Consider the following 17,853-nt stretch of genomic DNA (forward strand, 5'->3'; position numbering starts at 1 on the left):
AACAGGCGGTTAAATTCAAAGGCCAGAGGCCGGTGGTCACACACGATACCGTATGTTGTAATTAGTGAAATAACGAACAGATTAATTGTAGTAACAAGCACACCATGAACAACATTGTGTATACGAACCCTCTAGTTAATTCATTTTTTTCGTCAGATTACTAATATACGATACATGTTTGATAGATTCAATTACATACTAGGAGGTGATAATCCGTATGTGTACAGATAGTTATATACATCAAAGAATGTTTGGACATTAGAACAAGCAATGTATAAGTATACGGCACGTGAAACTACGTTATGTTGCTCTATCCCATATGACTGTATGTAATCAAACTCATTTGTATGCACCTATTTGTTTGTATGTATGTATAGATATAGCAGACCTTACGAAAGTCGCTGTGCTTTTGTTGTGTCAATAAAGATCTTTGTTTAAAAAATTCAAACCACAAAGCAACACACATAATACATTGTTCTAATCGTTCTGTCAGACTGGTTTCCTCAAATTCAAATCTATTTACAGAAATATAAATGCATCAATATGTACAGTTGCACATGCCCTTGAAACGTCCTGCTTGATCTAGTATAGTACAATGCGATGCTGCAGTTCTAGACGGCAACGCAGGGTGACCGAATCATGGTCTTTGAACGTGAACATCGGTGAAACTCATCATGTTACATACTAAGTTTTGTTATCTAAAAAGGTTTAATGTTCCATACAGGTACATGTATGTCACATTTTCTTTGTCTTTCTGTAATTCTAGAATCTATATTTGACTATAACAAAGCAAAAATCAATATTGAATCATCAAACTCATGTTTACTGCAATTGATACAAAGTCATGCCAATTTATATATATAATTATCCATGCCACATTTTATAAATCAAAGCTATTGACTTTCACACAATACCATATCATTCAAGGGTTTAGGTATCAAAAATGCATAACTTTTCCAAGCTCTGTCAAAATTGATACCAATGTTTGATAAGAATGTGTGTGAGGTTTATGCCAATAGAAGACCTGATTGGAGTCGAAGGTGAAGTTTGATACAAGTGCATCGTATTTACATCTACAATACAATGTTCATTTCTATCATCACAGTTGCTATTTTTACGGATCTCTAAAGCCGTGTTTCCTCTACGAGAACAGTTTGTCGTGTCCGCATCGTTGGCGTTGTTGACCTACTCGTTTTACCTTCCTCTGGTGACAATGTGGCTACCCTTACACCAGACTTCATATTTGAATGACCGTTCCTTTCCTTCAGAGAAAGTGCCGAGCGGATATTCTTACGAATATTTGAGTTGAACAAGCCGTATACTATAGGATTTACACAGCTATTGGACAGAGCAAACCAGTGGACAAAGGGGAAGACGTTGACGTGAATGAAGGCATCGGTCTCTGCAGACAAGTTGCCAAAGTCGAGTAGCATCCACACAGTGTACAATGGTAACCACGACAAAGCAAATAGCACAACTACTGTTATCAACATCTTGATAACGCGGACACGTTTCTTCGAAACAGCTCCAGTACATTTGTTTCTATTGGCTGCGAGGTTACCCCCTGTTGATGGACCTGGCTTAAACATCATCCGATGGAATATTCTACCGTATAGATACAGTACAGAAAGAAGAGGTATTATATACACTACAGTCAGCAGCATTACTGTGTAGCTTTGCTTGTATGGTTCATCGGGCCATTGCTCGTAACAAACATGTAGAGACTCGGAACCTTTTCTATAGACTTCTATGTTATTGACAAAGATCTGTGGGGTGCTTATCGCTACTGCGCAGATCCATACGCCCACCAGCGTTTTCCGCATGGCCTTTAACGTCATTCGCGGCTCTGTAGGGAACACAATTGCCTTGTACCTACGGGAAAACGAAAACAAATGTATTGTAAGTATAACATCATTATCAAATCATAAGGTAATTACCCTATTTTTCAGATTAATTACCGTTAGGAAACCTTGATTACGACTCGTGTATTGTCTTGTAAATCAATTACAAAGATAATGAGATATTCTGATGAATGTTTCTCTAAAAAACAGTATTTCAGAATTGATTTAAGATTACTTGTTTCTAAAGGCAATGTATCACGATTATTGCGGTGTGAATTGGATGATTTGCAATGTATTATTAGAGTGTTCAAATGATAGTTTTACCTGTCAAATGCAATCATCAGGAAGGTGAAGACTGAAGCAGCCACGGAAACGCCTTGCACAAACGGGGTCAACTTGCACATGGCGTCATTAAACTGGTAATCTGTGCAAAACCAAAACCAAAACATCATAACTACTTGCAGCTAACGACAATCAGCATGTATGGATATATCTACATAACAAATGTCTCCACATTTTTTTACAAAACACAAACCGCACTTTAAAGGGGGTATATGAACGTAGTCACGTTTGGAACCGCATTCTGCTTGCAGCAACGCCTCCATGCGGCAGGGAGTAGCTGATTTTCTCAAGACCTCATGAAAACAATTTGCTGATAAGTTGACGTATAAAGTAAAGTTGTTATCAAACAAACAAAAACGCCCAAAATCGTCATTTCAAAACATACTCGTTGACACGCATCATTCTTTACGTATTACTATCATGTACATTCCTGCAAAGTTATATTGATAAACATCGAAGTACAAGCCAAGGAGAGCCTTTTTTTCTAAAAATGGGCGTGGCCTTATAAGTCTTGATGACGTAATCATGACGTCAAACTAATCTACATAAACTATCACCTTTCTATAAGGTACTACCTGAAAAAAATAAGGTCGAGGAAGCTTTATAAAGCTTAAGAAAGAGTTTTTTCAATAACATCCGAAAACTCCTCAGCCACCCTTCAACGGTACCTTAAAAGAGTTTTACCTACAAAATATTAAGTCTGTTTTCACATCAGGCACTATTCATCTCTTATGGCTGTACGGAATGATATTGTATGTTTTTGATACTTACCGTTAAAGATATGATACGCCAACGTGAAGGGAAGACAGAAGATTCCAACAAGCAGATCACTGACGGCCAGATTCAAGATGAAGTAGTTGGTCACTGTCCTGAATTTTGTTGCACATACGTTACAGTCAATTGAAATCACAAACAATTTGCAGAGAAGACACAAGTACTGTACAAAATGAAAACATATCTAGGCTAATTTGCTCTGTCAGAGAATAGTACGGGAAAATCTTTATCAGTGGTAGAGAACATGGTCTAAACAAGGTGAACATGATTATGTGTTCTATTGAATCGCTGAAGGACAAGGTTCGTTCAATCAACAGTAACAGTAGTTTGCAGTAACATCAAAAATATGATAATTGCTGTCATAACTAGAGTTACACACACACACACACACACATACACACACACACACACACACACACACACACACACAAACACAAACGGACATACACATACACATACACATACACACACGAACGTTACCCAAAACATAAACCTCTGTCGAAGGTAATAAAACAACATCAATCCCACACCGATGTACATGTAGACGTCTTAGAAGTAAAATGTTGAAAGGCTGTCCTCTGATAACCTGAGTCTCGGCGTTCTGATCACCACGACGCAGACGACACTGTTCCCGATGATACACAGGAGAAAGACCAGTCCGTAGGCTACTATCAGAAGTCCTGTGATTGGATCCTCGTACAGAAATGTGGATTTTATCCACCCTTCAGTTTCATTCGTTTTCGTGTCGTTGGTGCTATTCATTTTGTCTTCCAAAGAATCTTCTTGAAAAATATGTATCAAAAAAGGTTTTGATTGTTATGAATGTTGATACTTTTTCGGTGCCTTTACTGCTAAAGCGGATATACTATATTATTCACGGCCGATTTCTCAGTGCCTCTCAGCCATGCAACTGATCTATACTAGGTATTGGTAAGGTTGCACTAGAGCATAAATCGTATCCTCGTGCACGGATGCGTCCAACGTCGGCCCACCTGAAAAAGGGAATAAAAGGGAAGAACAGACTATTAGAGAATCAAGTGTAGCTACGCCGTACTTTACATGTTTTGTAATTAGAAAGTTTAATGAACAATATCGAGATGGGTAGCTATAATATTTCACTATTTGTTCCATGACCACAAATCCATTGACTACATGAATCTCAGTAAATATTGCAATAAAATATTTATCATTTGGCTACCCTGGGACCATAAAACATTGTGGGAAATTAAGTTCCTTGCTTTTTTCGATCTCTCTTAATGCCAAGGCGCCATGTCTATTGGACGAAAATCAATGGTGAGGAATTACGACTAGTTCCCTTGACCTGACCATGTCGTTCCGCTTGGCGTCTACAAATGGTTAGATATTTGTAGGACGCCACCTGCATGTACTTAAAGGCGCCCAGAGCATTTTATGAGTCGAGAAACTTGAATAAAAAATCTCCAATTTCTAGTCATTCCTACACAGAGTAAGTTTCAATAACACTATACCATTACATATCGACATTAAAGGAGCAGAGATATGATGTCGTTGTATGGTGAGAACTGATAGAAAATCCAATTCCTGATAATAGACTGATCCTGACTGTCCATCAGTGAGTGACTGCATGTCACTCAAATATGTACATTTTAATGTTTTAATTTTGCATTTCTACGTTTTGACGGAGGTCAGCGGGGCTATGGTATCGGTATATTTACACTAGGCGTGTGAAACTAAAAGATCACCATGTAGCTTATTTTTGTGCCGCTTTTGAACACTTTTGATTAGAAATCCGCGCGCAAATGTGGTTAACAGTGGCATTAGATGTCAATTTCATGAAGATTACAGCAACTAGAATTATATTTCCAGTTTTCAAGCCTCGTAACATGCTCTGGGTGCCTTTAAAAGTGAATCAGCATTGGAATGACTTTGAAATAGATGGTCTGCAACAAAGTACCTTGAGTCTCCATAGACTGCTTCTATGACAATAAATAAGTAATCCTAGCCTAGCTGATTTTAGACGGGAATGAGCGCCGTTGTAAAATATCAGAACTGATTGGTCAATCTTACACGACGTCGCATTGGCTGTTCTGGAATTGCAAGCGCAAATCCCTTCTTCCGGCAGATGATTGTATTTGTCATGACGCAAATGGATTGATGTCCATTTTGATACCCACGCAGTAATACACGAAGGGTGACAAGATGAGGAGGATGATCTTGTGATAGGATTTCTTATTTGCTTACTTGCTTAGGGCTGTCCGTCGTTGCCGACGATGACGTCATACGTCATTACTTATACAGCTGAAGGAGATTTATGACGTCTGAGTACATACTGTACGTGAGAGCATTTTATATTTCATTGAAATTGCAAACAACGCAATACATTGGGCAACTCAGGCAGCGTTACTGATATCGTGTACCATGAACAGATACATCAGTAGAACACATACATATACATATTATATATAACTATGACTAAGGTTGCATGAGCACTTAATAGCACATCGTGACATTTACATATAAGCCTAAAAGACTCCTAAAGGACTAGTCACTAGCCTGGGTGCCATTCTATTTCTACCTGGGCTCCTACACTCGCTACCCTAAAAAAATGGGGTAGCGATTGCAGGAGCCCCAGTAGAAATAGGATGGCACCCAGGCTAGTGATCAATCCTTCCATTTCAAAATCTCAGTTCACAGTGTGCCATTCACACAGTAGAATGATACAGAACGCGAGTCGTCAACTTCGAGATAGGAGTGTTTCCCTACAATACAGCATCGAACGCTCAAAGCTGCCAGTTGTCATCAATGCACAACGTAACGATGACGCATTTTACAAGTTGAATACCATTCACTTGAGTTTATCTATACGTTCGACTTCCTTTCAATGACGTTGGATCACCAATCTTAAAAACCACTGGGGCAAACGCACATAAAAGAAAATGAAAGATCAGTCTTTATCACTTGCAAGCACGTGAACAGGAAGCCAAGCTTACAAAGATAAGGTTTTTCTATTAAATCTAAGATAGTGGAAATAAATGATTTATGTGTCTCACATGACATTTTAGCCCTTCTTTGGACGGCCCATCCATCTCAAACCTTTATCGGTACCATACACGTGCACTGTCAATAGATTATAAAGTTCCACGACACTACATGTCGTTTGAATCTTGGTGATATTTTCAATGAAGCGCGTGCTGCCAACAGTTTTTACATTTTATCAAACCACAACGTAGATGACTGGACCTGATGGAGTTTTACGAGTAGTAAGATGAATGCGCAGCTTTAAAGTTTTACCTAAGTTTGTAGTATGAGGGAAACATAATTTTCACGTTGCTAGCCACAGTTGCATATCTGTTAGACTATGCATATATCTACGATTATGATTTATGATTATTCTAAAGGCTGTCTGTATGCTAATGTAAAAATTAAACGGAATATCTAGTGTTTTATGCACTTTGACCAGACTGCAATGAATCATAGACTTCCTCTCATCGACTCAAAGGACATGGTTAAAACTTGTCATATTCTCTTAGAGAAAACTTGCAATGCAGTCGATCTAATCCTACTAGCTAAAACTAGTGATTAATCAAGCGAATGAAAACGAATCAACCCCCCCCCCCCCTCCTTCCCCCAAGACAAACAGCGTCATTTGGAACTGGTGAATATACAATGGGAAATGTGGGGATAATGCGGTATAACCCATATCAAGGGGCCAGTGCTGGCCTGTGCACCTACTACTAAAAAAACTACTACTACTATTGTGGGAGTACTTCTGGAGCAAACCTGTATCTGATATGGCTGCGGAGTAAGCACAGCAATGCAATTTCACACCAAACTCGTATCGATAGATCGGCCAAATGATACATACTTCTGGATAACCATTCCTTAAGTACAACTCGTTTGCCGCTGGTTACTGCTGTGAAGTAATAGACCTCGCTATGCTCATGATTTAATTGAAATGCAATTCTAAATAAAAGAAATGAAAGAAAACTATTCTAGATCTTGTTCATCAACGACCGACCCGTCTGACAACGTGGGTAGCTGTCATTCTTTAAAAATCCAGATACCGAAGTGTACCAGTGCCAAATATCCGACTTACGAACTGGTGTTGCCAAGAACATATTGAATATTTTTCGGCTGATATGTCGTATCGTGGTTTATGTAATTTCCAAATTTATGGTTCAAATACATTCACTTAAATTCAAGAGGAGAGATACATGTAACATTCACGTTGAGCTTGTATAATATGTTGCATCAAGAAAAAAATCATCTCTGATAATACTTGCTGAATCACGGACGAAAATCAATCTTTCCACCTTTTCTGAATTTCTTGATTATGCAGCTCATTTCAAAATTATATTTTCCCTCCTGAAACATTTAAGACACGAATTTTGCCTACAGTGTAGCTACATGGCATTATGTTACCTAGGTCGTTTATGTACAAGAATAATGGTACCAGGACGGTTCCTCGTGGAATCCCCAAAGCTACTCTAACTGGAGCTGAGGTCTTCCCTTCTACCACTTCATGTACAGTTGCTCCCCGTTGGTCGGGAAAGCATTTGCTATGCTTTTAGTTAATAAATCGAAACATATTTATGCGAAAGATCATCATATGAACATTTCCATGTTGTATTAGAAACTGAATTTTTCTACGTCTACTTGTAGTTGTTGTAGAAGCACAAGAGCGACCAACTGTCCCAGATACTGGACAACTACCTATCCTGAATTATGTTTTTAGCAATTATCTCCATTATGGAGACGTCTGGTTTGTCGTTTGTACAATGGGTATGAGACCCCAGGTGAAAGGGTATTCGATTTTGCTAACGTGTTATTAGTCCTCCTGCAAATCACCCCCTCAAACAGCCGCAACGACAGATTAAGTACCATCTGGAGGTGGGTCAATAGCATTGAGTAGTAGCTAGTATTCATCTCGTCGTCAAGTTGCGGTCAATATTCGTTGATCTATCAGTAATCGGAAAATTGGCCATTACAGCATATTACTGATAAAAATTGCATGTCCGTATGTGGGCACTATGAAGACAGCATACACGAGAGAGTAAATTTGAGGTACCGAATGATACATGATTAGCCTTAAAACGCTTCCTCGGCCTTCATCTTGGGATTTCCTGCCAGCCTCTCCTAATGGAAGGTCTAGCTTCCCTTTCCCTCAAGGATCCCTCATGACAGTTAGGGGGCATTTACAGTAAGCGCCACTTAAGTGCTTAAAGATAAATAGCCATACATAGTTGCTGGAAAAGTCAACATACAAGTTATAACTTGTAGGAAATATTTCAAATTAAATGTTTTGTGATGAATTTTAAAAGTTTCTTCGCTTCTAGAGGCACTACTTCAGGAAGATCCACCCTTTGAATAAATGTCAGTGATTTGACCTCTGCAACAGTTAGAGCGTAAAGCTATCTGCATGGTGATTATCCATGCTTGGGGAAAAATGCATTAAGATGTGCGGCATCAGAGGAGAAAATGTACTTACGAAAGTAAACTTGTAGCGTGAATCTCATGCTTTGCACGCTATGGTCTTCATGTGCTTGGCAGAATTACTGTGCATCTCATGCAGGTCATAGGAAGGTCAAATTTCTTTGAAGCATATCAAAATACCATTTCCTGTCCTCCGTGTTACCACCAAAACGTAATATGTTGACGAGATGTTTTGCTCCAAGTGTTGTGACTAGTTAATGCTCCCTATTTCAGAGTAAGAGTAATTGATGCACTAGGAACTAGTGCTGTGTACCTAAACTCATGTTCAGGTTCAGCTTCTGATTTAAGTCCGGAGGCTCAGGTTCAGGTCCGGACTTAGAAGTCCGAACCTGAACCCAAAGCATATATGTGCTAGTTTTGGGTTACGTGTAAAATTGCAGGTTGGCATAAATCTTACGTGTAATTTCAAAAATACACATGCAAAATTATATACAGTCAGTTCTAAACTCAAAAGGTCAGTCATAAACACAAAATAGCAAAGTTTGTGTCTTTATATAGCACAAATTTTACAATCTACGGAAGGTTTTAGATGGTTTAGAACAAAAAGGAGAATATATTAGCGAGAGATTTTTTTCAAGTCCGGACTTGGATCCCGACGTTTAGGTTATTTTTTGGAATTGAACCTAAACATTTTTACAAGTCCTGTTCAGGTCCGGGGTTTAGGTACTCAGCACTACTAGGAACCTACATTTCAACATACTATATCAGTTTCCTTGGTTGCGCAACCTACGACTGTCTGCTGCCTTCATAAAGATAGCTGACAGTCTGTCGAACCGTTAGTTGAGACGAAAAATAAGTAAATTGATTGATTTACCAACGAGATGAAACTATTAACGGTAGAACCCTATAGTTGAGTAGCATCCAGGCGTAATTGGCTCTGCCCAACAACAACAGCAGTAACAATGTATTCCACCTATAGATGATAAAATACCCCGACTGGTTTAATCAAACAGTGTACGGCAATTACGACATAGACGCTAGTTAAACGCAAGGTGTGTTGTAATATGGTATTGACTTGGTAATGTAATGTAATATTTCAATTACCGTACTCGACCTCTCTGTCAAAGCATTCTCCAATCTTTATGGAAACGATATCTGGTAGGTGATAAAATAAGGATTTTGGTATCATAATTAATCTTAACACTCATCTTCATTGTTTTATTATCATTACATGTATAATACAATCATATCATACGCCTATGTGATGTCTTACATGGAAGCTAGGGCTACACATATCATATTATATTATACTATAGTGATATTTCGAGTGCGTTCATGTTACATCAAAGTATATTGTTATGCATGTCTCGAATTTCAGAGACTACGAAACGTCCGAAGACAACTGCTGTTAGACAGCAAATCATTATCTACCTCATCCTCGACATCTATTTGGTCATGTTTGCAGATCAAAAGTCAGACATGAAGGTACCGCGGGGAGGTTTGATGTTAAATTGCAATTTATTCTATTAGTAAAGATAAGCCTGGATTTGGAAACATTACGAGTTTAGCTTGATCTCGTCCCCCCAAGCTTAACGAAGTTGGAGACATTTTGTATGATGTCGCAGGTAAATCATGTGAATGAGATTTGGCAAAAGACAGTATTAATGAGAAACTTTTATTCTAGTCTGTTGTGATATCATACGTAAGTGAAACTGTGCCTGTGGTTATCATTATAGCCCCCCTCTCACTGGACCCGCGGCACGCTGGCGGCGTCACTGCGTCCTAGAATGGATTTGTGTTACCATTGACGTATAATAGGAACATCATTCAAAACGTACAAGTATGACCAAAAAGACAACAAAACACACAAAGCTTCAAAAGATTCGTTTTTTGTATGTATAATTCGTTGAGTGCTTTCTCAATTCGATCGGCCGCAGCGACGCCGCCAGCGTGCCGCGGGTCCAGTGAGAGGGGGGCTTAAGCGGCGTTTCCAGTAGAATACTCTGCCAGCTCTGGAGGTGATAAGGGAGGAGTCAGAGATATATCAGCAGGTTTACAGATGGGACCGTCAGACGTTAGTGGGGTGTTCATTCACGGTGGTCAACATCTAACACAAAATGATGATGTCCATAATCTCGATAAAACCTCTGGTGGGCGACATTCAATTTTCGCGTATGGCAGTTTTTAGATCACCCTGTGAACCAAGGCGAGGAATGGGTCGATTCTTCAGAAGATATTCTTGGGTAAAGTGACATATAAGATTCTCCCTGGACGATGGAAGTGCGTGAAAGGTTGAAATTCCGTGTCACACCCTTAAGAATACGTTTCAAAAAGAGAGTGATTCATTGACATCTGTAACAAATTCGCTTATATGTGCGTGTGTGGTGTATGGGACAACAGGTTCGAATGTTGTGATCTGATGTCGATTCCTGGCATGGTAAAGCTCAATATGGCATATTGCCTCCGTAGGAGATTGATTGATTTCTATTCATGCCAGACCATGCTGTTACAGACAGACTGATACTCCTAGGCGCAATCTGGCACATTTCACCACGTTTTCGAAGCTCCGTTAGATTTCAACTGATGAATTGATGCCTATCCACAGGTTGTAATTGTATGCGTCACGATCATTTAAACACAAACTGTGCAAACCTCGATAGCATCGTAGAAAAGGGATGAATTCTTCGGTTAATGTACCTTTGACATTAAGCCAAAGATAGGCCCTGTGAAGAACAAATTACTATACCTCTCAGACAAAGGCGCGTGTGTAGTTGATCGTAATTGGGAGTAAAGGTTGAAGACGTTGGCAATTTTAGAACCACTTTGGGGGTGGAGGAGGCGTCAGGAGGTGGGCAAGGCGGATGTTGTGGTGAAATTAATCTGGACCTTTTGATGAAGGCAGGGAGAACGGCATTCCAAACGACCCCGTCATTCATTAGTACCCTAAATGAACCAACTTTTTGGCTCTGTTTGTCTGCATATGTATGTGATAGTACAGATTGGAATCCAGTACAATCTGGAACTGTGCTATTTTTCCAATCTGTACTAGTAGGATTCCAGATTGTACTAGTACAGATTGAAATTCCAATCTGCACTAGTACAGTTCCAGATTGTACTGGATTCCAATCTGTACTGTGACATGGACATGGTTTGGAACATCAGCAGGGGTAAGCAACCTCGGCAACATTGGACATCCAAAGAAAGACATGTCCGGGGTTACGAAGGAGAAGGAATCTTAAGTGACGTTTTGCAACCATGAGTACAATGAAACATCTGCCATTTTCCAGAAACTAATGAAGACGCATGGTTGGTCGAAACTGTTTTTAAAGTAATCATTATCAATAAAAACATGGGCATATAGTTTGAAAAAAAACACAACCACACACATTGTGTATACCTTTTAAAACAGTCCGCTGCATTGATTGATAATTCATACGGATACTATGCAACGTCATTTGGCAATGAAATGTGTAGATTCATATTTCATGCAATGTGGATTAAGATGACGAATATGGCCGATATATATATTTGGTCATCATTTCTAGGTTAATCCATTGCAAAATGTCATAAAGTGCATGGAAGAGATAAAAGTCAGACTCAGACATCAGATGTCATAAAACGTTACTATCATGTATGATCAGTATGTAAGGCACGTTGGTGAAGAATGCCATTCACGTAGCAACCACAAATAATAAAATCTTTCACCGCCCTAGGAGAAGATTAGAAACACCTGTTTGTCGATGTCCTTCATCTACAGTTGCTACTTTCAATAGCTAAACTCATCACTGAGGGCGTTGGCATTAAGAAGAGCCCAACGTAGCCAAATTCCAATCAGAACAATGCTCTCTTGATTGTGGTACAAAATGTATCCTGCATTTAAAGTACCAGATTAGTACAAATGTCTATGTACACGCTAACTGCAATGCTACATGCTGGGATTTTTCATGTAACTAATACCAAATCTCCAATCAGATTTCCACGGGGCGCGAAAATCGTATATGCTAGCCAGAGAAGCTCCAGTCACCCAGAGAAGCTCCAGTCCGTCCCGTAGGGGATAACTAATACCCTAATTCCACTAGAACGGCGCTCTCACTGCGCGCTCTCTGCGACCCAAAATTTAACAGAGCGCTCAACGAATTTCATAGATAAAGAACAAATATTTTCACATTTTGTGTGTTTTGTTGTCTTTTCAGCCATACATTTACATTTGGCATGGTGTCCTTATTATAAAATCAAGGTTTATACAAATTCAGCTTAGGTCGCAGCGAGGTCGCAGTGAGAGCGCCGTCTAATGGAATGGGGGTCTAAAGTGCACTGTAGTTTGGACAGTGGCAGTCTACAGGTAATCTCGTAGTGAAGTCATGATTGACAAGGATGACGAACATTCATAGCAGGGCTGACCCAGTTTCCAGTCAGCCTTGTTGCTCATTATATACGAATTTCATTTCAAAGGGCATTAAACAGCCGTAGCTAGGCGTAGGTTGCTAACAAGAAACTGGGTGAATTCAGAACTGACATACAGCCCGAAACAAGAGTTCGAAGACCTCACACCTCCGTGAGATATTTACAGACTTTGTAAATTTCTTGTTTTATCTTGTGTCATCAATTATGCAAATAATGGTGTAACTAGCTATCATACTATATCTTCATTGGTGGCCAAATTACACGTACTGTATTTTGAAAGAACTATATTTTGGAAGAATTCCATTGTAACATTTCATGATGAATTATGCAAATTACTTCAACAATTCTATAATCTATGCATGATAATGTTCACCATTAACTACGTTACACATGTCACAATTAGTAAATTACCATCATTTATCAGTAGGGAATGGTGGCATTTCAGTATTAATTGCACTGCACGAAATGGCCTCAGATCCCGGTGGATACGTACAGGGATTCCTCCGGAAATATTCCAAAGCCCGTGCGGATTTAGTCGGATACTGACGGATCCGACTAAATCCGCACGGGCTTTGGAATATTCGCCGGGATCCGAGGCCATTTCGTGCAGTGCTGCGCAAATTATTCTTATTAGTATCTGTTAGTGTTTCAGCTTCCACAAACTACATTTGGGACATGTTTTTCCCTTTAAATCCCAACACACTTATCGAGAAGAGTAGAGGTGACCCGGTGTGCTTGGCTAGCTGAAGACGTGAATCGTAGCGTAACCGTACCGCATTGCACTACTATCTAACGAAAAAGCGCCATGTTTCACCCTCATTCTGAGGTCTCTTGCATCACCTTTCATGAGAAACACTGGAATGATATAATTTTCTCCCAGAAAAGACAGGAATGATGTGTGAGAGATATTCAGACGCTTATACCCCCATTCCACATTGGACGGCGCTCTCGCCGCGCTTTCGTTGCGACCTAAGATTGGCCAGAGCGCCGTGAGAGCGCCGAACCCCCGAAAAACTTGCTCAAGTGGAATCTCTCCGGCTCTGGCCAAATTGAGGTCGCAGAGAGCGCGCGGCGAGAGTGCCGTCCCAGTGGAATGGGGGCCTTAGTGATGTCCATTTATGTAATCAGATACGAAGTCGAGGAACATTACGCAACAGGCATTGGCATGCACACATCGTTTGCTTGAACTACACTAACCAGAACAATGCTAAAAACTACCAAGTGTGAAGCTTGCAGGCTGCAGGTATCTCGGCATGCAGGATTCCTATGTTAAAAGGCCGGCATTTTTTTTATGCCGTACGGCCAATGGGTTGATCTTGCCTTGCGCACGGTATTGGAAGCCAGAGCCCCATCCTCTCCGACCACCGCCTTTAGGTCCCTAACCAAATACCCATTCATACACCTGGGTGGAGTGAGAAGTGCAAAGTGTCTTTCCCAAGGGCAAGTCCATCACCACCTCCTTGCATGCAGATTTAACACCCATCAAAAGTGTGTCCTGGCTTTAGTTCTGACAGGTTTTCATACTGGGTCGTCGTTATGTCTGATAGAAACAATTTGCGGGGCTGTTCTGTTTAGGCGTGATGACTTTGGAGACAATCGGCTTTCACCTCTGCATTTCTATCAACGAGAAGTGACTGAGAATATTGGGTTCGTTGGCCTACATTTCGCACCACGTAGCACAATAGAGAAATTTCACAAGCTAGCGAGGCTTCCTAAGAACACCCAAATTGAATGCTACAACAAAAGACAGTATCAGATAGCTCGGCAGGTTTACAGATGGGTTTGTCAGGCGCGACAAATCCTTTGGTCAATTCTTTTCAACCTCACATTCTGGTGTGGTGTTCATTCAAAATGGCCAACATTTATCTAAACCAGATCTAGAATACTGATGCCAATGTTTTCAACGAAACCCATGGTAGACATTCCTGTTTTAACGTATTGCAGGCTGCTGCTTCTTTGACTTAGAGTCTGTCAACACACAGAAAATGAAACTGGAAACGCGGATCGACGGTAGCGCACTGTTATGTAAGAGCCCCTAACCGGATACCGGTCCAATCAGAGTGGTTTAAGCCCCCCTCTCACTGGACCTGCGGCACGCTGGTGGCGTCGCTGCGGCCGATCGAATTGACAAAGCACTCAACGAATTTCATCGACAAAAAATTAATATTTTAAAGCTTTGGGTGTTTTGTTGTCTTTTCGGTCATACTTGTACGTTTGAATGATATTCCCATTATAAAGTCAAAGGTAACACATTTCCAGTTTAGGACGCAGCGACGCCGCCAGTGTGCCGCGGGTCCAGTGAGAGGGGGGCTTTACTTGTAATCTGATTCGTGCTCACCGACAGTCAGTTGAGCATTTCTACCTTATACCAGAGTATATACAGTTCTGCACAATCTTAAAGTGGGCCACACGGCGGTTACAGGATCCCAAACAGATACGGGGCCTCAAGCAGTTACGGTCTCCCAGCAGATACGGCCGCCCAGCCAAAGAATCTGGCCCGATAAGTTGAAAAATCGCCGGTGGGAGAAGCATGCAAAGGAGGCTAGTGTTCGGCATTGTCCCTTGTGTACCTAAGATATAAACAACTGCTTGGAGGCGTCTCGTTTTCTTAACAAATTTAAAGTGCAAATCGCCGCGACACCAACCAAGAATGTAAAATGTAAATTCATATTGCCAAATGCTTTCAACATGTGTCATCACTATCAGCATCGTCCTTGGTGTTACGGAACTGAAATAAAAGATAATTAAACCTATGCATCCCCGAAGACTTTTAGATATGGCCAACTGTTAACGTTGCCGTTAAAAAGACTTAAATTTGAGAGCCTTCTATGAAACCTGTAAATGATGCATATACTGTTGGTTTCGTGGTTCCTTCATAGAGGGCTTTATGAGAGATAAGATTACTTTAACGCCCAAAGCTGGATTTTGGGCAAATCCTTTTCAACCTCACGTATTGTTATGAATATAAAGTGCTTGCCTTTCCTGGAGGGATCCAGAATAATTGGATATTTATATGTTATTAATTTTTTTCATTATTTTTATCTAGTCATTTGCAATTAAACTACGGGCAAATATTTGCAATAAACCTAATTGTTATTCATATTTAACTTCATTTGCAGATATCTTTAATTTTGAATCTACACATTAAAGGCAACCCAAGCAATATTAGGGCCCGAAATTTGGATATTGAACGTCAATTTATTCATTAATTTCTATACATGATAAGTTCAAACAACACTAACACAATGTACAGCGACATCCAGGATGCAAACATGACGTCGTTGTGATGTGAGAACTCACTGAAAATCGTTGCCGGGGTTTTTGTAGCCTTGCAAAACTAAGGAGATCATTGTACGGCTTGTTTTTGCACGGTTTTAAAATGCTCAAAGTCCGAAGTTATTACGTAAATGTGGTAAACAGTGTTAGTAAACGTCACTACCATGAAGATTTCTGCATTTTTTTATTTCCATTTTTTTAGGCCCTGATATTGCTTTGGTTACCTTTAACGCTCACTCCAAGAACACAGCATTTCGTATATGAGTTTTGTTGGCAAACATCCATTTAATTTAAACCCGTGGCTTATTCATAATTGGAAACAACTAGACGAACTCCCTAGAATAATGGATTTCGTGTATGAGTTTTGTTGGCAAAATCTATTTGGTTTAAACCCGTAGCTTGTACGTAATCAGAAACAACTAGACGACCTTCCTATAACAACGGAGGTTCGGGAGATCTAGAGGTGGAGGGGAAAAGTCCAGAACATCCGAGCAACTAACCCGTTAGAAAAATGTTATCCAGTTGCTTGAGTAACTATTTGGGGCGTATCTTACTACCTGGACGTCTAACCTTCATTAACGTTAGGATTATATATGATGCGAAACAACACACGGTAGATGTAGGCCTAATTAGGGATAAAGCATTATGCCAAATTTATCAATCTAAATCTCAAATAAATGCTGTTAGTCTCCGCACATTTATATTCAAATGCTGGCGACATTGAAACATGAAAATGGTGACATTTTGTGTATACTAGTAGCTATACCATCTTGAAAACCACACGACATGTAACATTGACAATATTACGCACATTCACATCCACCTTAGATTACAGCTTTCGACATTATAAGACGAAAGATAGAGGCTTTGAGCATCATCGTCATGCCATTTACCATAACATACATATAATGTATCATCCAACATTCAATTAACAGTGGCATCTCAAACATGAATACCTCTGGAAAGCACATGCTATGACTTATGACTTGTAAAAATAAGGAAACGATCGAAGCAAACCGTCACTGCTCGTGGTCGATGCTACCCAAATCGATTGAAGTCGTCTACGCCAACTCGAAGTCGTACGATGCGGAGGATGTGCAGGCCGGCTCTCCCCGAAACTTCTGCTGACCTCTATAGACGAGAAACTGCAGACGTGTGGACCTGGATGAGTGAAAAAAGAGCTTGTCACTGTCTAGATTTATATCCAAGCCAAGTCACATGACAGCAAATCAGATGTGGACCAATAGGAGTGGCTTATCAGATGTGGTATGACTCATCTGCGTGACAGAAAGGACTTGCCGTTAGCCACAGGAAATTAGATATCTCTGAAGCAACCATCAATGACGCTGTTTCTGAAGGTTACAGAAATCATATTAAAATAGCCTTAAGTAAAAGCATCTGAAATCAACCTCAAGGCAAATCTCGACTGAAAATTAAGAAATAAGACCCTACCTTACGTTGACACAAAATTAGCGTCTGAGACTGTGTATGGATTTGCTACCGCCGCGCAGTTCTGAAGCTGGTGTTCTTTTTTTGAAAGCTTGATACCGATATGGGATTCAGACACAATCACATAGAGCCCTTCAATGTCTCGCAATTGACATGTTTATATCCACAGTAAAGGTGTGAAAGATGTGGCTACGGACAGACGACGATATTTCCTAATCAACATCATTCGGGATCACGAGGATTGTGGTGTGGCTATTGCAGATAAAAACGAACCAATTTCCTGATTGAGTCCGCCTCCAACAGTCGGTTGGCCCTTTACTGCCATTGGTTGACCTCACGTCTGCATCTGACTAGC

At 40.2% G+C, this 17,853-nt stretch overlaps 1 protein-coding gene across 2 annotated transcripts; it reads right to left on the reverse strand.

The window, feature by feature from the left end:
- On the reverse strand, positions 1–17,204 carry LOC136449020 (neuropeptide FF receptor 1-like). 2 transcript variants are annotated; one of them, XM_066448785.1, is made up of 5 exons: positions 17,067–17,204; positions 3,544–3,949; positions 2,955–3,052; positions 2,166–2,265; positions 1–1,872 (listed from the first exon to the last, which is right to left on the reverse strand). In XM_066448785.1, exons 2-5 carry the CDS (start codon positions 3,717–3,719, stop codon positions 1,125–1,127), a joined length of 1,122 nt encoding a protein of 373 aa, XP_066304882.1. In that variant the 5' UTR covers positions 3,720–3,949; positions 17,067–17,204; the 3' UTR covers positions 1–1,124. The 2 variants fall into 2 exon arrangements, with proteins under 2 accessions (XP_066304882.1, XP_066304883.1); XM_066448786.1 differs by lacking the exon at positions 17,067–17,204 and having other exon boundaries at positions 3,544–5,518.
- Between the last annotated feature and the right edge of the window lie 649 nt (positions 17,205–17,853).

Source organism: Branchiostoma lanceolatum, chromosome 14 (assembly GCF_035083965.1).
Source record: "Branchiostoma lanceolatum isolate klBraLanc5 chromosome 14, klBraLanc5.hap2, whole genome shotgun sequence".
Lineage (NCBI taxonomy): Eukaryota > Metazoa > Chordata > Leptocardii > Amphioxiformes > Branchiostomatidae > Branchiostoma > Branchiostoma lanceolatum.

Excerpts from the sequence above, each read along its gene's own strand:
- LOC136449020 (XM_066448785.1), bottom strand. The coding sequence starts at position 3,719 with ATGAATAGCACCAACGACACGAAAACGAATGAAACTGAAGGGTGGATA. Across the intron at positions 2,266-2,954 it reads GGCGTATCATATCTTTAACG|ATTACCAGTTTAATGACGCC; the intron begins GTAAGTATCAAA and ends GGTTTTGCACAG. Across the intron at positions 1,873-2,165 it reads CTGATGATTGCATTTGACAG|GTACAAGGCAATTGTGTTCC; the intron begins GTAAAACTATCA and ends GTTTTCCCGTAG.